General features: G+C 36.4%; 1 protein-coding gene across 1 annotated transcript in view; it reads right to left on the bottom strand.

Moving 5' to 3' along the window:
* Positions 1-23,863, bottom strand: part of Hdac9 (histone deacetylase 9) — a 662,331-nt gene that overhangs the window by 21,038 nt on the left and 617,430 nt on the right. The window contains exon 25 of the mRNA XM_026407939.2: positions 21,344-21,428. Coding sequence (XP_026263724.1) covers positions 21,344-21,428 — 85 coding nt within the window. The remainder of the gene's footprint in view (positions 1-21,343; positions 21,429-23,863) is intronic.

Here is a 23,863-nt window from a genome sequence, read left to right as displayed (position 1 = left end):
TTTCTTTATATGTAATATAATTTTAATTAATTAATTCATTTTAATTAGGTATACATGACAGCAGAATACATTTTGATTAATTGTACACAATTGTAGCACAACTTCAATTTCAATTTGTACACAATGTAGCATCGCACTAGACGTGCAGTCATACATGTACCTAGGGTAATGATGTCTATCTCCTTCCACCAACTTTCCTGCCCACAAACCCCCTCCTCTTTACTCCCTCCCCTTTGCTCCATCAAAGTTCCTCCATTTTTCCTCATACCCCCACCCACAATATAGATCAGCATCCACTTATGAGAGAAAACATTCAGCCTTTGGTTTGTTGGGATTGGCTTACTTTGCTTAGTGTGATATTTTCCAACTCCATCCATTTACCTCCAAATGCCATTATTTTATTCTTGTTTAAAGCTGAGTAATATTCCATTGTGTATATACAATAGTTTCTTTATCCATTCATCTATTGAATGGCATCTAGGTTGCTTCCACAGTTTAGCTATTGTTAATTGTGCTGCTATAAACATTGATGTGGCTGCATTATTATAGTATGCTGATTTTAAGTTCTTTGGGTATAGACTGAGGAGTGGGTTAGCTGGGTCAACTGGTGGTTTGATTCCAAGTTTTCTAAGGAATCTCCATACTGCTTTCCATATTGGTTGCACCAATTTTCACTCCTACTAGCAATGTACATCCTTGACAGCATTTGTTGTTGTTTGTGTTCTTGATAACTGCCATTCTGACTGGCATGAGCTAAAATCTTAGAGTAATTTTGACTTGCATTTCTCTAATTACTAAAGATATTGAACATTTTTTCATATATTGTTGATTGAATGTACATCTTCTTCTGAAAAGTGTCTGTTCAGCTCCTTACCCCATTTATTGATTGGGTTGTTTGTTTTATTGGTGTTAAGATTTTTGAGTTATTTAATCCTGGAGATTAGTGCTCTACCTGATGTGCATGTGGAAAAAATTTTCTCCCAAAATTTAGGCTCTCTCTTCTGCTCATTGATTGTTTCTTTTGCTGAGAAGGAGCTTTTTAGTTTGATCTGATCTATCCCATTTATTAATTCTTGATTTTATTTCTGATGCTTTAGGAGACTTGTTAAGGAAGTCAGGGCCTAATCCAATGTGTTGAAGATTTGGACCTACTTTTTCCTCTGTTAGGTGTAGGATCTCTGGCCTAATCCATAGGTCCTTGATGCACTTTGAGTTGAGTTCTGTACATGGTGAGAGATAAGGGTTTATTTTCACTTTGGTGCATATGAATTTTCAGTTCTTCCAGCACCATTCATTGAAGAGGCTATCTTTTCTCCAATGTATGTTTTTGGTTCCTTTGTCTAGTATAAGATAACTGTATTTATATGGTTTTGTCTCTGCATCTTTTATTCTGTACCATTGGTCTACATGTCTATTTTGGTTCCAATACCATACTGTTTTGCTAGTTTGCTTTGTAGTATAGTGTAAGATCTGGTATGCCTCTTGCTTCACTCTTCTTGCTAAGAATTGCTTTGGCTATTCTGTATCTCTTATTTTACCAAATGAACTTCATGATTGCTTTTTATATTTCTATAAGAAATTATGTTGGGATTTGAATTGGAATCACATTGAATCTGTATAGAGCTTTGGGTACTATGGCCATTTTGATAATATTAATTTTGCCTATCCAAGAGCATGGGAGAGCTTTCTATCTTTTAAGGTCTTCTTCAATTTCTTTCTTTAGTATTCTGTAGTTCTTATTGGAGAGGTCTTTCACCTCTTTTATTAAGTTGATTCTCAAGTGTTTTTTTTTTCTTTTGAGGCTATTGTGAATGGAGTAGTTTTTCTAATTTTTTTTAGAGGATTCATCACTGATGTACAGAAATGCATTTGATTTATGGGTTTTGATTTTATGTCCTGCTACTTTGATGAATACATTTACTAGTTCTAGAAGTTTTCTGGATCTTCTAAGTATAGAATCATGTCATCAGCAAATAATGATAGTTTGAGTTCTTCTTTTCCTATTTGCATCCTTTTAATTTTTTTCATCTAATTGCTCTGACAAGAGTTTCAAGAACTATGTTGAATAGAAGTGATAAAAGAGGACATCCCTCTCTTGTTCCAGTTTTTAGAGTGAATGCTTCCAAGTTTTCTCCATTTAGAATGATGTTGGCCTTGTGTTCAGCATAGATAGCTTTTACAATGTTAAGGTATATTTCTACTATCCCTAGTTTTTTTTAGTGTTTTGCATGAAAAAGTGCTATATTTTGTAAAATGCTTTCTCTGCATCAATTGATATAATCATGTGATTCTTATCTTTAAATCTATTGATGTGATGAATTATATTTATTGATTTCTTTATGTTGAACCAACCTTGAGTCACTGGATGAACCACACTTGATGATGGTGCACTGTTTTTTCAGTATGTTTTTGTATGCAATTTGCTAGAATTTTGTTGAGAGTTTTTGCATCAATGTTCATCAGGGATATTGGTCTGGAATTTTCTTTCCTTGATGTATCTCTGCCTGGGTTTTGGTTGCAGGATGATACTAGCTTCATAGAATGAGTTTGGGAGGGTTCCTTCCTTTTCTATCTCATGGAATAATTTGAGGAGTATTGGTATTCATTCTTCTTTGTAGATCTTGTAGAATTCAGCTGTGAATCCATCTGGTCCTGGACTTTTCTTGGTTAATAGGCTTTTGATGACGTCTTCTCTTTTCTTGCTTGAAATTGATCTGTTTAAATTGTGTATGTCCTCTTGACTTAGTTTGGGTTGATCACATGCCTCTAGAAATTTGTCAGTGTCTTTGAAGTTTTCTGTTTTACTGAAGTATAAACTTTCAAAATAGTTTCTAATTGTCTTCTGTATTTCAATAGTGTCTGTCGTGATATTTCCTTTTTCATCTCAAATTTTAGTAATTTGACTTTTCTCCCTCCTCCTTGTTAGGGTGGCTAAGGGTTTGTCAATTTTATTTATGTTTTCAAAGAACCAGGTTTTTGTTTTGTCAATTTTTTGAATTGTTTCTTTCATTTCAATTTCATTGATTTCCACCCTGATTTAAATTATTTCCTTTCTTCTATACTTTTGGTGTTGTTTTATTCTTTTTCTAGGGCTTTGAAATTTAATGTCATATTGTTTATTTGTTGACTTTTTCTTCTTTTTTAATAAATAAATTTGATGCAATGAACTTTCCTCTTAGCCCTGCCTTCATAGTGTCCCACAGATTTTGATAAGTTATATCTGAGTTCTCATTTACCTCTAAGAATTATTTTTATCTCCCTCCTGATGTCTTCTTTTATCCATGTGTCATTCAATAACATACTGTTTAGTCTCCAAGTGTTGGAGTAGCTTGTCTTTTAACTTTTATCATTGAATTCTAATTTCATTGCATTATGGTCTGATAGTATCTCTCTCTCTTTTTTTTTGTATTTGCCAAGACTTTCTTTGTGGCATAACATATGATCTATTTTGGAGAAGGATCCATATTTGCTCACTGATAGATGGAATATTCTATAGATGTCTGTTAAGTCCAAATTATTGGTTGTATTATTGAGTTCTATAGTTTCTTTTTCTTAATTTTTGCTTGGAACAACTATCCAGTGGTGAGAATGGTGTATTAAAGTCACTTAGTACTAATGTGTTGTGGTCTATTTGGTCCTTGTATTTGAGAAGAGTTTGTTTGACATACATAGATGCCCCATTGTTTGGGGCATAAATATTTATGATTTTTTTATGTCTTGTTGATGTATGAATTACTTAAGCAGTATAAAATGTCCTTCTTTATTCCTTTTCACTCGCTTTGGTTTGAAGTCCCCTTTATCTGCTATGAAGATGGAAACCGCTGCTTATTTAGGTGTTCCATGTGAGTGGTATGTTTTATTCCCACCCTTTCACCTTCAGTATGTGGATGTCTTTCCCTGTGAGATGAGTCTCTTGTAGGCAAAATATTGTTGGATCTTTTTTTTTTTTTTAAATCCAAACTGTCAGTTTATGTCTTTTAATTGATGAGTTTAGGCCATTCACATTCAGGGTTACTACTGAAATATGATTTGTATTCCCAGATACTTTGGTTATTTTTGGTTTTTAATTTGACTTGGTTTCTCCTTTGATTGGCTTTTCCTTTCATGTAGTTCTGCCCTTTGCTGATTTGCATTGTTGTTTTCCATTTCCTTCTCCTGGAATATTCTGCTGAGGATGTTTTCTAGTGCAAGCTTTCTTCCTGTAAATTCTTTTAACTTTTGTTTATCATGAAAAGTTTTTATTTCAATGTCAAATTAGAAGCGCAATTTGGCTGGATATACGATTCTTGGTAGGCATCCATTGTCTTTCAGTGCTTGGTGTATGTTGTTCCAGGATCTCCTCCTTTGAGGATCTGGGTTGAAAATCTGAGATATGAATTGGTCTGCCCCTATATGTGATCTGATTCCTTTTTCTTGCAGCCTTTAAGATTCTATCCTTTTTCTGTATGCTAGGCATTTTCATTATAATGTGCTTTAGTGTAGATCTGTTTTAATTTTGTACATTTGGTGTCCTATAAGACTCTTGTATTTAATTTTCCAATTCATTCTTCATGTTTGGGAAATTTTCTGATATTATTTCACTGAAGAAATCGTGCATCCCTTTGGTTTAAATCTTTGTGCCTTCCTCTATCCCAATAATTCTTAGATTTCATCTTTTGATGCTATCCCATAATTCTTGGATGCTCTGCTCATGGTTTCTTACCATCTTCACTGTGTGGTCAACTTTATTTTCAAGATTGTATATACTTTTCCCTCATTATCTGAGATATTCTTTCTTCCAAATGATGTAGTCTGTTGATGATGTTTTCTATTGAGTTTTTAAACTTGATTTATTGTTTCCTTCATTTCAAGGATTTCTGATTTTTTTTTCAGAATCTCTCTTTCTTGAAGTATTTTTTTTGCTACCTGTATTTGCTATCTTATCTCTTTATTGAAGTGATCAATTTTTGCCTGTATTTGCTCATTTAGGTCTTTCTTTAATTCACAGATCATTTTAATTATTGTATATTCTGAACTCCTTCTCTGTCATTTCATCAACTGCACTGTACACAGATTCTGTTATTGTAGTGTCCTGGTTTCTGGTTTGTTTGGGGCAATTTTTCCTCTTGTTTTTTATTTTCATGTTGTCTATGTGTCTTCCTTTCTTGCAGTGCAGATCTGAGGTATTATAGTTTCTATCCTATAATCTTATAGTGTCCCTGCCGATTATCTGTATCTCACCTTGGTGTTGGGCTTCCAGATCCTGCTGGTGTCCCAGGATGGATGCTACTACAACTAAAGGTGGTGGAAACAATAGCAGAGTGACTCAAGATAGATGTCGGGTTGTCCCAAGATGGATGCAAATACTTTCAGAGATGGGGCTGAATGGGTGGGCCTTACAATGGCTTTGGACTGCCTGTTATGAGATGTAGCTGTTTCTAAGCCCTGTCTGTTTTTGCAAGGTGGAGGCTACTGCATGTGGAGGTCTATGGCAATGGCTGCAGTGTCCAAAGATGGAGGTGGGATAGGCCTGGCTACAAGGTGGTCTCAGGGTTTGGTGCTGTGACTGACCTGGGCCTGAGTTCAGGCATGGGTTTGCTCATCTTTTAAGAATTGATTATGATGTTCCTCAAGGTGATCCTAATGGTCGATTTGAATTGTTGGGTTGATTGGATGCTGAAGATTAAGAGACTTCTGGGCTTGTCAGTGAAGGTGTGTCTAGGCATGTGGGATAGCAAGCTGAAGTGGAGACCCTCCCTAAGCATGGGCAGCACTGTCCGATAGGTGGGAGGCTTGGAAGGAATAAAAGTTGGAGCAAAAAGGAAGCAGCAGCAGATGCAAGCTCCATTCTTCTTGAACAAGTTCTTGATTGCTGCTGCGACTGCCTGAGGATTTTAGATTCTCCCTCCTTTGGTCTTCCAAAGCAGAATTTGCCAGTAATTCTCCAGAGAGTTTCCAGAAGCCTTCAATCTTGAACTGGGGTAGCATCATTGTCCTTCTTGTTCTGTAATGTCAGCATTTTGGGATGCTCAGCTACTAGTTCCTCCATCTCTGCAGCCTGCAGAAGGCCACTATGGACTATCCAGCTTCTGGTTATTTAAGCCAATTTAATAAATCCCCTTTTTATAATCATGCCTCCTGTTGGTTCTGTTCCTCTAAAGAACCCTAATTGAGTGATTTTATTCATTTTTATTCCGCCTGAGATCCATTTGGGTTTCTCTGATCTGTGGATTCATAGAGATTTTAACAAGTTTGGAAACCTTTTTCCATTATTTCTTCAAATACATACACATATGAACTTTTAAGCTCCAATTTCAGATTTGTTAGACTGACTGATGATGTCCCCATATCACTGATACACTCTTTTTATCAGTTTTTTTTCTTTCTGTTCTTTACTTTGTACAGACTGTGATACCATGTCTTCAACTTCACTGTTTTATTTTCTTTTAAAGTGCATAATCTGCCATTAATCCATCTCAGTGTGTTTCTAAATTTCGAATATTGTGTGTTTCATCCTTAACTTCTTTGCATGCCTAGTGATTTTCATCTGGATGCTTGGCATTATTAGATTATTTTTGTTTTGAAACAGATTGGACATTCTTTTGACATATCATTAATCTACTTGCAATAAGTATAATTCTCTGGAGGCTTACATGCACTCTTTTTAGGGTGGCTTCCAAGCACCATTATGATATCTTTCATTATGATGTCTCTACGTGTTACCTTGTGAATCTCGAGGTCTCTCTACTTAGGTTAACGGGATTGAAAACTATTCCCAGTTTTGTATGAACTCTTTGAATTGCTTAACCTGCTGTTTTCTATTGGTTATATCCCCAGCTTTGTGGAGTTTGAACTCATACCTGTAAACAAGTATTCAGATACATGTAGCTTCCCTGTGTGCATGTGAACTTCATCTCCAAGGTTCTGCCTCTTGAATTCTAGTCACTTCAGTCTCCTCAAACTTCACTCTATTCTCAGCTCAGTAAAACAACTGGACCTTTTTTAGTTTCTTTCTTCTGTGCAGCAACCTAAAATCTTCCACAATAGGAAACTTCCTCATTCAGAAAAGAATATAATAAAATAAAAAGGACTCATTCAGAGAATGATGAAGCCAGTAAGGGAACATATGGAAAGAAGAGAAAACGGTTTTTGAAAGAAATCCAGAAATAGGAAGAGGGAAGGGGAAAGTATTTTAAGAAAGAAGGCATGTTCAATAGTATCAAATGTTTTTGAGGGGTTAACTAAAATGAGGAGTTAAATTCATATATTGGACAAATACTATGTATCTAGAATGTATACAGTATTTTCTAAATTCAACAATAAGAAAATTAAAATCCCTATTTAAAAAATGAGCAAAAGATCTAAAATAGCAATTCACCAAAGCAGATATACAGAATCCAAACATGCATAAAAACATCTTCAAAATCATTAGATATATGGAAATTAAAATTAAAATGTGATATCACTATATACCTAATAGAATGTCTATAAAACAAAGAAACAGTACCAAGCAATACCAAGTGAGGATACAGAACAACAGCTTTTACTAGTGGGAATGCAAAAATGATATAGATGCTATGGAAGAACAGATCAGCATTTTCTCATCAAGTTTATAATGAAGTTTCTATAGGACTAGGCAGTCCAACTCCAACGTACTTACCCAAGAGAAATGAAAACTTACAACTACATAAAAATTTGTATGTGAATGCGGAGAGCAGCTTCATTCACTGTCACCCCAAACTGGAAATGATCCAGATTATTCAGTAGGTAAATGGACAAAAAAGTGTGGTTTATCCCTATAATTTATACTACACAACAATATAAAGTACTGAACTCTTGATATAGTCAGAAACATAGATGAATTTTAGCGTATTTTCTAAGACAAAGAATCCAGGCTCAAAATACATATTTTATGATTCCTTTTATATAAAATTTTGGAAAAGGTAAAAAAAAAATTGAATAGAGAATAGATTAGTGATTACCATGGGTTGGGAGTGAGGAGAGCAGATAAGTACAAAGGGAAAGCATGGAAGAATTTTTGGGGTGATGAACTGTGTGGCAGGCAGGGACATGAATGCATGCATTTTTCAATACCCATGTTACTAGTCAACAGAAAGAGTGATTTTTTTTTTCTTACTGTTTGTAAATTTGTAAAGACAACTAAGACATGTGGGAACCCAAAATGGAAGACACCATAATAAATGAAATTAGTTATGTTAAAATGAATAACATTAATACAATGAAAGGAGGGAAATAAAAAAAAACTAAGGTAGGTAAGGTGAGAAAGCAATTATTATGGTTTAAATATGAGGTGTCCTGCAAAAGCTCATATATGAGACAATGCAAGAATGTTTAGAGGTGAAATAATTCGGTTAAGAGAGCCTTAACCTAAACAGAACATTCATCCACTTGAATGGATTCACTGGGTGGTAACTGTACGCAGGTAGGGCGTGACTGGAGTAGGTAGGTCATTGGGGCGTGCCTTTGTGGTTTGTATTTTGTCCCTGGTGAACAGAGTTCACTCTCTGCTTCCTAATGCCATGTCCTGAACTGCTTTCCTCCTTCCACCCTGATGTTGTGCTTCACCTTGGGCCCGGGGCTATGGAGTCAGCTGACCATGGACTGAGACCTCTGAAACTGTGAGTGCCAAATGAATTTTCTCTCCTCTAAACTTGTTCTTTTCAGGTCTTTTGTTCACAGAAGCAAAAACGCTGATAAAACAGCAGTGTTTTGAATAGATACTATAAGACTAAGGACAAAAAGAAGTGAACACAAATGTCGAGCTCTAATTAGAACATGGATTCTTACAGGGATGTGGATCAGCTATTCTGAAACTGCTTTATGTGCATGTAAGAGTTAAAAAATAAGTAGTATACTGTCGATAATGAGAGCCAGATTTCTCACTTTTGGAGAAAGAAATTATAAATAAGGAAAAAGGGAAAGCTAGAATAAACCCTGTGGTATTGGAATTGAGTCAGATATATCAGTAGGAAATATGTTTTAAAAATATATGTAGTTATAATTAGATATGAAAATAAATATAGATGTGTGTATACATGGCTTAGCATAGTCACGTATGTTTCCTGGCTGCATTCACAGAGAGGCCTGGAAGCAATGGCACTCCAGTAGCAATGAGCACAGATCATCGTTTCAAAACAGATTTTTCCATAGAAAGAATCCAAAGCTCCTTGGAGATGAGTGAATTCCAGGTCCAGGGCAGTGTGATGGTAACTCTTCTGTGTTTACTTGAAACTGGTCACAGCATACCCACATATTTTGTTAAACATTATTCTGAGTGTGTCTCTGAGAGGAGTTACTTCTAAATGAGATTAACATTTGAATCAGTGGTCTGAGTAAAACAACTTGCTTTCCCTTGTCCAATCTACTGACGGGGAAATCATTAAGCTGGGACACCCATCTTCTCCCACCATTGTCTTTGGACTTGAACTAGAACTCTGTACCATTGGCTCTCCCGGTTCTCTGGCCTTCAGACTCAGACTGAAACTTGCATGGTCAGCTCTCCTGGGTCTTCCACTTGTCAACTGCAGATCTTGGGACTTTTCAACTTTCACAACCATGTGAGCCAAATCTTCATAAATAATCTATTTTTATGTATATCTCCTATTGGTTTTCTTTCTCTGGAGAATCCAGACTAATACAGGCAGGAAAACTAAACTAATATTTTCCAAGGTAAGCATGGAGTATATTGTGAGGCCAGAAAGTAAATTCTCATAGAAAGACAGTCATCTCAGAAGGACATGGGAACCAGCCTAAAGGAGTTCTAATGGCTAGAGCTGAAACAATTAAAAAGCAATACAAAAAAATGATCATGTTGGATTATGATTCATAGAATAAAATAAATATCCATGAACCAGAGTGATATAAATGTATAATGAAAAAAAAAAATAGAACAGAGAATACAGCTTCATATTAAAGATTGTTTCCAAGTGGCAAATGCAGAAGAAATAAGGAAAACAGAAAATCAGCACTGGAACACTTGTGTAACAATTGTTGTAAGAAAGATCCACTAAAGGATGCTAAAATTAGGGGGCAAAAGGTAAAGAAGTATCTTCCTACTACATCTTTTCCTACTACATCTTCCTACTACATCTTTAATTCTGAAGGGAGATATTGTAATATTATAATGGAAATCTGCTTAGTCAAATGATCCACTAACATCCCCAGGAGTAAGATACACTGACATCACATACCCCTGATGCCATGCACTGGTACCATGCATCACTGCTGTGATGTTGCCAGAAATTTATCTATTTAATGTGATCATGAGGAAACACTGGAAAAACCCAAGCTGAGAGACATTCTGTAAAATAAATGACTAACATTCTTTGAAAGTGTTATGATCATAGAAGGCACAAAAAGGAACAGTCACAGATGGGAGAAGACAAAAAGAGATGACAGTTAAATGCAATACAGGATAATGAATGAAATACTGGAATGCACTAAGGAAATTAGTAAAAAACTCAGCTGGAATCCAAAAGATGTCATATTAGAGCTAATAGTGTCATACCAATATTAATTTCTTCATTTTGATGATTGTGCTTTGGGGTATACAATATATTTACATTACAGGAAGCAGGTGGACATTATAGAGGAGAGCTCTGTATTGTACTTGCAACTTTTCTCTAAATCTAAAAATGTTTCAGAAGAAAAATTTAATAAAATCATTTTTTAAATCTGGCAGTGGGGATGCTGCTGGGAATCAGAGCAAGATGGCAATCAGACCAGAATGATCCAAGTGGTGTAATATATTAAAATGTTAACTAGGTAGAAACATTTTTCAAAAACATGTTTCTGAAGGGTTTGCCAAGTTCTAGATTGGTAAATTGGTGAAAGAGTGAGTGTGATGGGGTTGATTTTCTTTTTACCAGGAATTGAATCCAGGAGTGCTTACCCACTGAGCCACACCCACACCCTTTTCAAATTTTTATTTATTTTTTTTAAATTTTGAGACAGGGTCTTAGTTGCATAGGGACTCACTAAATAGCTGAGACTGGTCTTGAACTTTCGATCCTCCCATCTCAGCCTCCTGAGCTGCTGAGATTACAGGTGTGCATCACTGTGCTCAGCTTAATTCACTTTTAAGATGAGAGGATTATAAGGGCCACTTGAGTTGGGTGATCATAAACTTACAGGAGGTGAAACTGCTGTGTTTCATGACAATCTTATTCAGAACCACATTTGAAGAAAGTTTGTAGAATATACCCAGAGTTGAGATTTTTCTCAGATAGGTAAAGTAGAAAAGTAAGACTGGAAGTAAAGTAGACTGAAAGTTAGAAGGGCAAATAAATCTAAGTGTTATTATTTGTAAACTGTACATAGAAACAAGCAAAGAAAGGAAATGGATAATGAATGAGGAGAAATGAGGAATTAAATAGGAAATAAAATAGATTCTGAGGCATGCAGGTCAACAATTCCATCCCATACGGGTCTGATGGTCTAACATATCCGTCTTTGGCAGGGATGTGCCTGCCAGTGCTGGTTTATGATTCAGTTTTTTTTTTTTTTCAAATCTGCTAAGACAATAACAGATGGTCATCTGCTGTCCAGGTTCCTCTTATTTCCTTTTTCATTCTTTATCCTTATGAGTGTATGATTTAAAAATGAAAAAAAGATTTTTTCATTTTTAAATCATACACTCACCAAGGATTAAAAAAAAACCTCTATTATTATTTTGGTAGGATTCCATGGAGGAGTGAAATCAAATGAATACTCTGTGTATTATCAATTGAAAGTAGTCTCCTTCCTCCATTTTAATCCACAAATAAGAGTTGTTCTTGTGTCTCTTGTCTTGCTTCTGCTGACTCTTCCTAGTGTCTTATGTCCTTGCGTGTTGAATTTTATTCATTTCTTCCATTGAGTCTGTTATTTATTTTTTTGAAATCATAGTTTGTTGGATGTAGTCTTTGTATCTACCAATGGTTTAAATTACAGATACTTTACTACAGAAAGGAATTTCATGAATTTCCTCCAGAACCCAGGAGTGGATAAAGCTGAAACCTCTTCAATACCTTTCAAATTCATAATGCAACTTTGACACAGATCTTATTTTTGGTGCATTATAGCACAAATATCATCATTGGTTCCAAGGATACTCCCTTTTATGTTACTCAGTGCTTATTGCACCTTATTAAATTCCAACTTCTATTTTGTTTCTCTCTCCCATTTTCTTACATTCTAGCAAGTGGAGTAATGTATTAAAATAGTTTATTTTAGGGCTGGGGATGTGGCTCAAGCGGTAGTGCGCTCGCCTGGCATGCGTGCGGCCCAGGTTTGATCCTTAGCACCACATACAAACAAAAATGTTGTGTCTGCCAATAACTAAAAAATAAATATTAAAATTCTCTCTCTCTCTCTCTCTTTCTCTCTCTCTCTTTAAAAAAATAAAATAATTTATTTTACCATTTGCAGACCCTCTTGTGTTTTTAGGAGAGTACAGCTATAGAATCTCTCTCTCTAGCTGCCCTTGGGAACAGGAAGTCTGGTGGAACTCTATTTTTACTTGCAAAATGGGGTGGGAACAAGAAGGTTACATAGATGCTTTAATAGAAAGAAAGTGGTCTTTGACATCACAGCCCAACTAGGTGTGTGATCTTGATTTTATTGCTTCCTAGTAAAAAGACCTTCAACTAAACATTTATCGAGCCTCAATTCATTCATGAACAAAATGAGGAAAATAATTATGCATTTCAGAGTTGCATGAAGACTAGACATAATTTATGCAAATACTGTGCAAACATCTCTCACATTCTTCCAGTTCACCCTATCTCAGTTGGAGGTATCACATGTGCATGTGAAAATCACCTGCTAAGGACTGAAGATATAAAAAAAAATCACAAAGTGCCCCTGAAGAGTTTTCATTCTCAGAAGCATTCATAGTTTTATTTATTCTTTTGGTTTGATTCATTTTGCCTTGGAAGAAATGTGAGTGAAAAGAATTCATAATTGCAGATGCAGTTGGAATAAAAATAAATTACCAAGGCAAGTTAAGTCTCTAAGCAGATGGCAGATTTTCCTTTTTATTCTGGTACATTCTAGCAGTAGGGCTCCAATACACAATAATTAGAGTTTCAACATTTCAAGAGAATGGTTAACTAAAAATTCAGAATCAACTTTGAAAAAGCCATGTGTACGAGTTTGACCTGGCTCTGATACAAGTGAGGGTTCATGGGGTTAATAGTGGGAAAATGCCTAGCACTGCTTTTCTTCAATGAAGGTCTGCCTGGCCCAGGGCTCCAACATCAAGGCCTCTGTCTGAAGCCAAAGAATATATGACAAATAGCAGCTCACACCTGACAACAGTCAGGGTTTAAACTCGACAGGGCAGGGATTTGAAATTCTGCCAATCCTTGCATTTTTTTCTGATTAGAAGTATTTTACAAGTTTACAAGGGGCTCAAAAGTGGACTCAGAGCTCTGTGGCTCCTTGTAATTTGGCACTGGGCTTTTAGAATGGACTATGCCTCAACTAAAATTAGCCCAAACATCCAAAATTCTACATTTTAAGTTAAAATGACTTTTTTTCTAACTATATGAGTTTTGGAAGAAGTGGGGAAAAAAGTGTCTACAAAAGTTGCATGAGGAATTAATTTACTTGTGAGATAGCATATAATATAGTAGGGGGGAAGATTCTAGAGCTAGACTGCTTGGTTAAAGATCTTCCTTCTGTCCACTCATTATCTTTGTGACCTTTAGCAAGTTAATTAACCTTGATGTTCCTCACTTTACTTGGCTATAAAATGGGAGTAAAAATGGCACTTATCTCATAGGGTTGTTAGAAAGATTGAGTGAATTTATATTAACAAGAGTGTTTAGAATAGTACCTGACACACTGTCAGCATTCAATGATTGTTATTTTATTATTTACTACAAGCTTATAGGGCTTGTATTTTATATACATAATGTCCAGCATCCCTCTATAACTTTGGTATAGAGAAAAAAATGTTTTTTAAGATGTGGCTGCAATCGCTCCAGTCTTCAAGACTCTCAACCAGCAAGGTTTCTTTTTTCTAAGTTTCTTCTTTCACTGGAAACCTTTTCTTCCTCCACTGGTTTCCCATTTCAAAAGGTGATTGCTTCCATCTTCTCAGTTTTCCAACCAGAAAATGTAGAAAGCAATCATCTCTCGGTGCCAATTGATCACCACCTCGTGCCAATTCAACTTCTGGATTAAACCATTCACCTCTGACTATAAACCCTGCTCCTCTCCTGTCTTTGGTGCAGGCATAGTGATCTTTTGAAATGTAGGTTTGATGATGCTTCTTTCCAGCTTGAAATAAAATTTCATTTCCCTGTAAGTAAAAAGCCCCTTTCTAACACTGTGGTTATCTTCTTGTCTTTCTCCCCTGGATTTCAGTAGGATAGAAATGGAGGAAAGAGGAAAAGTAGGATATGGAAAAAAAAAAAGCAGCAAACCAAAATGAAATAGGAAGGGACAAAAATAGAGAGAGGAAAAATTGCACTTGGGTGTGGAATCCAGACGTCAGTCAAGCTTGTGAGATGATTTATGCCGCACATGTTGCAATCTGGGGAAACAACCCCTTTAACTATGTGCATGGACCCCTGAGGTTAAAATATTGGACAATTTCCCCATAGCAAGAGATGTATATACATTCCTATCAGCTTAGAAACAATCTGGATTTTCTTCTGGGTTGTCTGATGAAAATCACCTTCTCCATGGGAGGGGTAGGTAGTGTCCTGCAGTGATGGAGGCAGGGCCAGCAATAGCATTTCAGGTAAAGGCAGAAAAATGGTTCTTACCTTTATAGCAAATATTCTCTTACTCTAACTAGCTCTTTTTCATTTGGTCCAGATCTCTTAGCACCAATATAACATATTCTTTTCTTTTTTAAATTTTTATCTATCTATCTATCTATCTATTTATTTTTGTTACCAGGGATTGAAGCCAGGGATGCTTAACCATTGAGTCACATCCCCAGCCCTTTTATTTAGAGACAGGGTCTCTTTAAATTGCTTAGGGTCTCACTAAGTTGCTAAGGCTAGCTTTGAAATTGCTATCCTCCTGCCTTAGCCTCTTGAGATGCTGGGATTACAAGGTGTGCCACCACACCCTGTGAAGCAACATATATTCTGATTACCTATTTTAATGAAAAATCATCAGTGTTTATCATAATATTTTACCAACTAGTTATCTCTCTTTGGAAATAGAGTAAAAATAAAGGTCAGCAAAGTAAACATTCATTTGTTCTTTTTCACATCAGTGGTTATATCTAAGGGTAGTTTTCAGAACTGTAGCTAGAATAAAAATAAGAAAAAGAAAAGAATCAGAGTAAAAAAAAAGCAAGAGGAAGAGGAGGAGAAAAACATTCACTAAATAGTACATATACAAGTCATAAAATTAAGCATACTTTTGGAGGAGATGCCAAATATACTTTCCTCTCAACTCCCAGGGAAAAAATCTGATTTCATTCTTATTTCTATAGAATGTGTGAAAATGTATATGTGGACAACTGGCTACCCTATAGTCAGTTACCCAATTATTTGTAATATTCATCTGCAACAAAGGAAATCATAGGTCTCTTGAAATTGTCCTCAAAAGTTGGGTAAATTCAGAGGACTAATAATTCACTTCTCATTGCCCTAAATAATACTCTCTCTGTGTGTATGTGTGTGGGTAAAAAAAAAAAAAATAGCAGATTAGCTATAGTGACAAATTTTATATACGAGAGAGCTGGAAGCTGATCTTCCATTTATGTAGCACACAGTTGACAAGAACAGATGGTGAAATTGCAAATATTGTTCCTTCCTCACTCTGGCGTGTGTCACCATTTTGCCTTGGTTGCTATAATAAGGAATTCAGAAAGACCCCAATCCTCTCTAAAAGAAAGTATCCTGAATATGAGTAAAAGATAAAAGTGGGGTTTCGGAGGAAGTATTCCTACTATTCTTTTGATTCCCTTCCTATGTGCCACTTTGTTGCCAAAGGAACCCCAACTTAGAAAAGCAGCACGGTGACATGCCGTCTCATTCCTCTACAAATCCCTCAGAAAAGAGGCTTGCTCAATCATCCCTTGGCTGATGAGTGGAGGGGAGGATTACACTCAAATTCATATCAGTTTAAAATTCTCTACACTAGTGTTTTTCAACTTATCAGCTATAAGCCACTGAAGGGTTACAGCAAAATTTGTAAAAAAAAAACTCCTCAGATCCTTGTGCACATATTTATTTCCTCAATCCGCAAATCAAAAGATGCTGTGATTATCACTATTATCATGCAGGAGGTCTACGAAGTTGGTTGACACTTAAAAGGAGTACTCTTCTTACTAGAAAAATTTAAATAAATCAAAGGAAACCATTGGTCTATATTTGTGGTTCTCATATTTTGGGGTTTCACAGATCAATATCAATATCCTTCATGATATGTTTTTAGAACTTAAAATTATAGTCTTTTGAATGAAATACATTTAGTTTTATAAAATATTCATTTCATGGTTCTTCCCCTCCACCATCAGTGAAAATTTTATCATGGGCTGGCACTGGCATGAAGAATGGTGTTTGAGAACTCTGCTTCTCACCGCGCCATACAGCACAGTGGAAGAGTCCAATGTTGCACAGACTCTACAAGTTGTTAGCATGGGTCTCAGGAAAGGAAACACACATTTGAGGGTCCCTTATCCTACTCTGGGCTGACTCTGGCATCACTTGCTGGAGATGACTGCCATGCAGCCAATAACTAGATTCCACTCCAAAAATTATCAGATCCAAGCTTTGCCATGGCAGCTCACTAAAGTAGTCTGTGCTCTTCCTCACTTAGAAATGATTCATCGTTGTGGGTTGTAAAGTAGGGAGAAGAAATGGGCTCTCATATAGTTTTTCTGCTCTTCTTAATCTCTTTTTCTGCATTGTCTTGGCCAAGGAGTATAAATATCTTAAATTAGTTTAAAAATCAATCTTGGCTTAATTAAAAAAAAAAGTGGGACAAACATTGACAATTTGAGTGATTCTTCAATCAACAAACATTTGCAGAGCACCTATTTTATGCTAGTTACTGTGCAAAAGGTACAGCAATTAAAGGCAAACGAACAAAGGAGAACATCAGCAAGAACAATCTGATATAAAAGAACATTATGCCAAATTGGGACCTGTTACAGACCTTCCTTTCTTTAAGGCTGAATAATATGCCACTGTGTATATATACCACATTTATTTACCCATTCATCCACTGATGGACATTTAGGTTGTTCCCATCTCTTCACTATTGTGAATAATGTGGCAACAAAATATCTTCTCAAGATCCTGCTTTTAGATTTTTTTGCATAAATATTCAGAAGTGAGATGACTGAATCATATGGTAGTTCTATTTTTAAATTTTGGAGGAAAAATATGCAGCATTAAAAAAAAAAACAACTATACTTCCCTTTTGTCTCTGCAAAGAAGGTTGACCCTTATATCTCACTTACCACAAGATGCAATCAGTTCCTGACCTTCAGAGGGATTTCTCTACCTGTCAGGAGAAACGGTGGCCTTGCTGTAGCTTTATAAAGCCTTTTCTCCTCAGTCAAACGAGTAACTTAAGTAAGGATGGGACAGCAATGATGATACTGCTGCAAAGTACTTGCATACATGTAGCCAGGCAGTGAGCCAATGTTAATCACGGCCTCCAGCACCTGCACACCCTCAGCTGGAGGCTCAGTTGTCAAGAGAAAGTCATAGAAGGCCTGTCAGCACCTTGCCATGTGCCTTGGGACAAGGCTATCTAGGAACTGGACTGAATTCCCACATGCTACAAGGCTCACTTCTTCACATTTACAGAGTATTCAGATACTGTAGTCCAAACCACAGCACAAAAGAATCCTTCAGAACCTGGGCTAGGAGGTGGGCTGAAACAGGAACACCTCCCAGAGTTGAAAGGAGACACCTGTGTGACGCTCAGAGACATATGTGATGAGGAAGTACTTTGTTTAAACAAAGAGTACCTTCAGGGCCTGCTTTCTAACAGGCGAGGGTCTCAGGCTCATAAGGGACCCAAGCTTGAATCAGTTCTCTGCTGTGGCTTCTTAAAATTCTTAATAGCATTTTAGCAAGGAAGGATTCACACATTTTCATTTTGCACTGGGCACTAAAGTAGCCATTACTGACTACTTTCCTTACGAAAGGGGAAATGGAGACCCCAATCAAGGACCTGGAATCCTATGGGAGCACTTGAAATGGGAGAGTAAGATATAAAACGGGGAAAAGTAAAACTAAGAATAGGCTTTTACATGTTGTAAAGAAATCAAGCATTGTGTGCTAAGCCAAGAGCCCATGATTTTAATTTTCCAAGCCATTATGAAGTTTGAGACTCTAAAATGCTCACTCTACTTTATTACTTCATGGACATTACATACCCTCTTTCGGTTCCTTTAATCTGAAAGAACAGTTCCCAAAACATATACACATATAGAACCACATAAAAATGCAGTACATAGTATCAAAATCGCAGTGTTGAACCACTTTGTCTGTTCTGATTTTCACCCATATCCCAAAGGGTGAGAGATCACTTTGCTGTGTTGTGCTTGTCTTTCCTGTTACAACTTCAAATCACCACTCAATTCCTTCTTAACCACAATTTGAATTCTCCTTTTGGTGATATTTCTATCAATTTTTCTTAGTAAATATATATGTACTTTTTTTTTTTTCATCATTAGCACTTTGATTTTCAACCGGACCAGGCACATAACTTGTAGGGTCCAGAGCAAAATGAAAATGTAGGAGACCCCTTGTTCAAAACCTACCAAGAATTTTAAGGTGGCAACAGCAACAGCGTTAAACCAAGCATGGGCCCTTGGAAGCCGTCGGGCCTACGTGACTTCACAGGTTGATGGCTCAGAAATCTTCTCAATTTTCCTTGGCCAGAATTGGGAAATGTACCCATTCCTTGATCAATCACTGTTAAGTAAGTTGGCCGATTCAGCTTTGGAAGAAGAACATCTATCTCCCCTGGATCTGGAGATAGTTCATTTCCCCGAGTTGCATGTTGTCTGGTGGCAAGGATTCATAAGTAAAATCAGACTCCTTCTGAGTAGGTGTGGGAGCATATGGCTGCTGGAGAGACCAACAACAGTGCCTGCTCCATCATGCCCTTGACTTTGAAGTGGAGCTCTTCATTAGAAGCTCCCCTTGATGCACACTTTGGCTCTTCTGGCCTTGAAGAGCTATTCCAATCCCATTTACTTAAATCTACCTTCATTAATTCCCAGGTTCCCCTACACCTCAAGCCTCATCCCTGCTGCCAGCCTTCTCTGTAGGGATATTCAGGGATGCAAGAATATTGTTGTTGTCTCCTATTGCTTATCATGAAATTAAGAAATCAGGACTAACAGTCATTAAAATATATAAAACCTAAAAAAACAAAACAAAAATTGAAAATAAAGTTACCACTGAGCAAAACCCATAGATCAGTGTTGTGAAGTCATTAAATTATTGGTTAAAAAGTTGTATGGGACACTCAGGAAGAGTTTAGAAGAAAACCGATTTTTTTAAATGGGAAAAGTGGTCAGTGTTGGGTGGTACGAAATGCAGTATGGAGCAGGATTCTCAATCAGATAAAGCAAGTTTTGATGTAGCACAGTGAATCCTTTCTAGGAGTCAAAAAGTTTTCATGAAGAGAACAGACTGTACAAGCGACTTCAAAATATCAGTGTTAGGAGAGGAAAAAATGCTCTGAAGCAGATGTCATTACTAAGAAATTAGATCCAATACAAAAGGCGATAGTACAGTTTCTGATAGTGTGTACAAACTGTGACTTATCACCCCTACGTTGCTTCCATTACTCCTTTCAAAGCATCTTCTTTCTTTTTCTGCAGCTATCCAAGTCCCACTCAGCCCTTACGATCAAGTTCAGAGTCTATAGTTGCAAAGAAGACTGTCTTGAACCTTACTGACTTTCCAGCACCTCTCTCCCCAGCTGACAGGGACGGAAGAAAAGAACGGTTCCTTCTCCATAACCTCAGTGCATCCTGTGAACACATTCTGTGAACTATCAACCTTGCTCTCTCTCACTCACTGGACTGTAAAGTCTTTGATGCTAGAAACTCTGCCTCCTTCTTCATAATCTCAGTGCCTTGATAACTGATGAGCATGTAAAGATGAAGTACTCAAGATGCCTACTGAAGTGCCATGCTCAGAAGATACCTAGGAACAATATCTAGTAACACTCTGTGTGCAATGGCAAAAGAATGCTCAGAATAAAATACAATAGTGTGTACAGACTGAGATATTGTTATATTATTGGTGACACTGGATTGGATGTGGGTGAACAGGAGGAGAATGTTGTCAAAGATCACTTGAGGATTCCTTGCCTCGATATCTGGAATGACATGTAATGGAACTTCCTAATCCACCCTTTGTAGAAGAGAGACAGTTGAGATTCAAATGTATAAATGGTCTCCAGCCTTCCCTCTGGGTCTGTCAGTTCCTTTATCTTGTCTCAGAGACTTTGCTCCCAGGATTTGATTTTTTATTTTTATTTTTCTGTTCTCTGATAATCTTTGAATTTCATAGTTTATTCCACTTAGGAGACAATAATGCTTCTTGAGTAAAAATGGCCACACTTCATGCATGAGTGAGATTAAGGAAGGTGGAGAATTACTCTGAGTTTATGTGAGACATGATTCAAAAATGCAATGTCAAAAATACTAGAAGGTCAGTTACACCCCTATCTCACAAGTCTGGTGAGCAAGTGCAGCACTGACTCTAAGAGATGTCTGGAAAGTGGCTTCCCAAGTGTTTTAAAAGTGCTTCTACAGGACACTAGTAAAGCTCAGGTGTTTTCGATCCTCTTAATCTGTAGTTCTGCTGTGTGGCTGTGTGGCTTTCCTCTTCCTGACAAATTTCATGTTAATTTGTAGCAGAGGGCTGTAGATGTATGTAAGGGGAACTAAAAAATAAAAAGTCTCTGCCTTGTCTTGTTTTACTAAGTTGGCCTTACTCATAATGAAGTCTTTCTCATTATTTTTCCCCTCCCCTTCCAAGCTTAAAACCGAATTTTTAACATCATTAGAAAAAAAACTTATTTCTAGTTAAGATTTCACTACACAATCACAATTTCCATATTTATTTCATTTTCCAGGTGAATGCTTAATGATAGAAATAGAGAAAAAAGTCTAAGTACATAGAAAATATTAGAAAAAACAAGATTCTAAATCTTATCGTCTTAGTTATGTCATCAGTGTAAGATAAGATTGTCACATTGAGAATAATACAATAAAACATTCAGGTAAGAACATTCACTATATGCAAATTAAAATAACTTTAAATATGTTTCTTTGTGCTCTAATTCTCAATGTCATTTCAATTAGCTTTACCTGATTAGAGAATTTTTAAAAATAAAAACTTTAAAGACATACTTTGAATCTCAATGATCTTCTGTAAAGAAGTAACAGCATTCATGTTTGGGGTTTGATGGAGAATATCTTCAGCAAGTGGCTCCAGCTGCAAGAATATGAGATAAGACTATGAGCAGAATATTATGATTTTACAGCAAGTATCAACAGAAGTAAAGCAAACCGAAGAACCTAATCCTCAGGAAAAGCTTGCTCCAAGAACTGATTAACATTTTGCTGATATCAGTACTAAAAGTGTAGCCTGTTTTATTTTCTGTTTTGCATCCATGTAATTAAATTCCAAGGGGCTTTTCTATTGGTTACAAGATTAATCTACGAAGTCCCTGAAGCAGGTGCATGTCTGTGTATTAGTCATTTAAGATATGAGTTATTTGTGTAATTTTTGTAGGTTCTTCACAAACCAAATTCCATCATGTCTGTATACGCAGCTGGGCCCTGCAAACAAAATCTCAGGGAAGTTGCAGTAGACAGAGCGAGGAGTCTATTATCCATACTTTTGCCGTGTTTTCATATCTAACCACCTCACACATTTGAACACTTAACGGTGGAAAGGCACGAGACAGCTGCTCTTATTTACCTGCCGTTGAATAAAGTAGAAGATAAAATGTTCAAGTAAAAGCAAAGGTAAAATAACTGTACAGTTTCCCTTAATTTCTACCCATAATTCATAACTCTGCTGATGTCTGACTTTACGTACAGGATAAATTCCTTTCCTGAAAATCTATCATGATCTCTGGAATTACATCGATTTTTCATGGAGGAGCTCAGCAAACATTGCTTTACAAGAAATGAAAAGGAGCTGTAAATAATTTATGGAGCTTATTTGTCAGAACCAAGTCTGATGATGCAGCACTGAAAATGCCTTGGTGATGAGCTTGGTGCATTGCAGGATCCTCACAAACAAAAGAGCCATCCAGCTATTATGACCCCCCCCCCCAAAGCAAGGAGAAAATAGCAATAAAAGGGTTAGCAAAAGTGCAGTTTTCCTAGAAAAAGTTAATAGTCTCAAATAAAAACTGGGTGGTTCAACTATGATGTGGCATGAATGGAATTGCTGTCACTAGACGTACCAAAGCACAGACTCATCAATGCCTCTTCATCTGCAGGAAAAACTGAAAAAACTGAGGGATTACAAGTTTCCACAGCACATGTGAGTGAATCTTCCCCGCAGGGTCTCTCTGAATTGATTATTCTATACTTCAATCGTGGAATCTCAAACAATAGCACCTTTCTTCCAGATGCCGCAGGAAAACAGACTAGCTCAGGGATATTTATACATGGGTAAATTCACTAAATATAACTTTCCAGAGTGTTTTTCTTAGCTGCCAAAAAAAAAAAACCTTTAAAACATCAAAAGGCTTATGTTCAATGGTTTGGTGAGAGGAAAATACGCTACCACCGCTCAGTGTCAGTGAAAAGTTCTGAAATCTTAGACTCTTTAATTTTGTTAAAATCATTTTTTTTTTCAAAATATGGTATTTCAGATCATATCTTCAAGAATATGCTACCCTTCTACCACCCTCGCAATTCAGAGGAACTACTGAATCATCAATCATAGGTACCTCGGAAAACTCATTTAAAAATTAAACAGGGTTCACGGAGCCACCTTGCCCATAAATAAGCTTCTCTTTCACTTATTTCTCAGCACTCAGCGAAAATGACTTTTAATAGAAATTGGGTGGGTTTTGCTAATAAAATATTTTGAAGCATCCCTATTCAGATTTTTAAGAATACAAGCTCAAGGTGATGTCAGCATATTTAGTTCTTCATGAGTGTCTCTGTGACTTCAGATTTAAAAAAAAAAATGACAATAAATTGAAAGGTGCTGGCCAGTGGAAAGAGTGTTACAGGCAGATCACCAATGCAAAAACTGATTTCTGGAATTGTCCCACACTGAGGTCTATATAACCTGGTTCTATAGAAAGTATATGTGGTTCAAGTGCTCAGAGTAAAAATACATATACCCCTAAACCCACAATTTGGAATTTTCAGTGAGATATGATAAAGTTGTGTCAACTTACAAAAGCATACCAGAGAATTATGACAATTAAATTGATCATTTAAGCTTCCCAAAGCATTTCCCTGTATGTTTTAAGTGAATGTCACTTAGAGGATTAAACCTTCAGTAAATTGTCCCAATTTGTTTCATTTGGGGTGTATATGCACAGACAGTGCTGAATTCAGAAAGTTCTCAGTGTAGGTTCTTTATTTTTCCTCTGGTAGCTCTGCAAAGGAGGCAATTGGTAATATTCTGTCCTTTGGCAAGAAAGGAAACAGTATTTAGAGTCTGTTTTCATAAAAATTAAAACTTTGTATGGAAGGACCACAGAATCAAGTTGTTTTTTAGAGAGCTTGTTGACTTAGTTACTCATATTTATAAGTATTAAAACCATGAATTGAAGCACCTATTTGATAAATATTTATGAGTTTGGTTTTTAGTAGTAATCTAATAAGTATAAAATAAAATAATATTAAATAAATGGTTATTTTTTATAATTTTGGAGCAAAAAATGAGAATATACA

This window comes from Urocitellus parryii, chromosome 3 (genome assembly GCF_045843805.1).
Source record: "Urocitellus parryii isolate mUroPar1 chromosome 3, mUroPar1.hap1, whole genome shotgun sequence".
Lineage (NCBI taxonomy): Eukaryota > Metazoa > Chordata > Mammalia > Rodentia > Sciuridae > Urocitellus > Urocitellus parryii.
The sequence above is the reverse complement of the archived record's forward strand: the minus strand, read 5'-3'. Positions and strand labels throughout refer to the sequence as shown.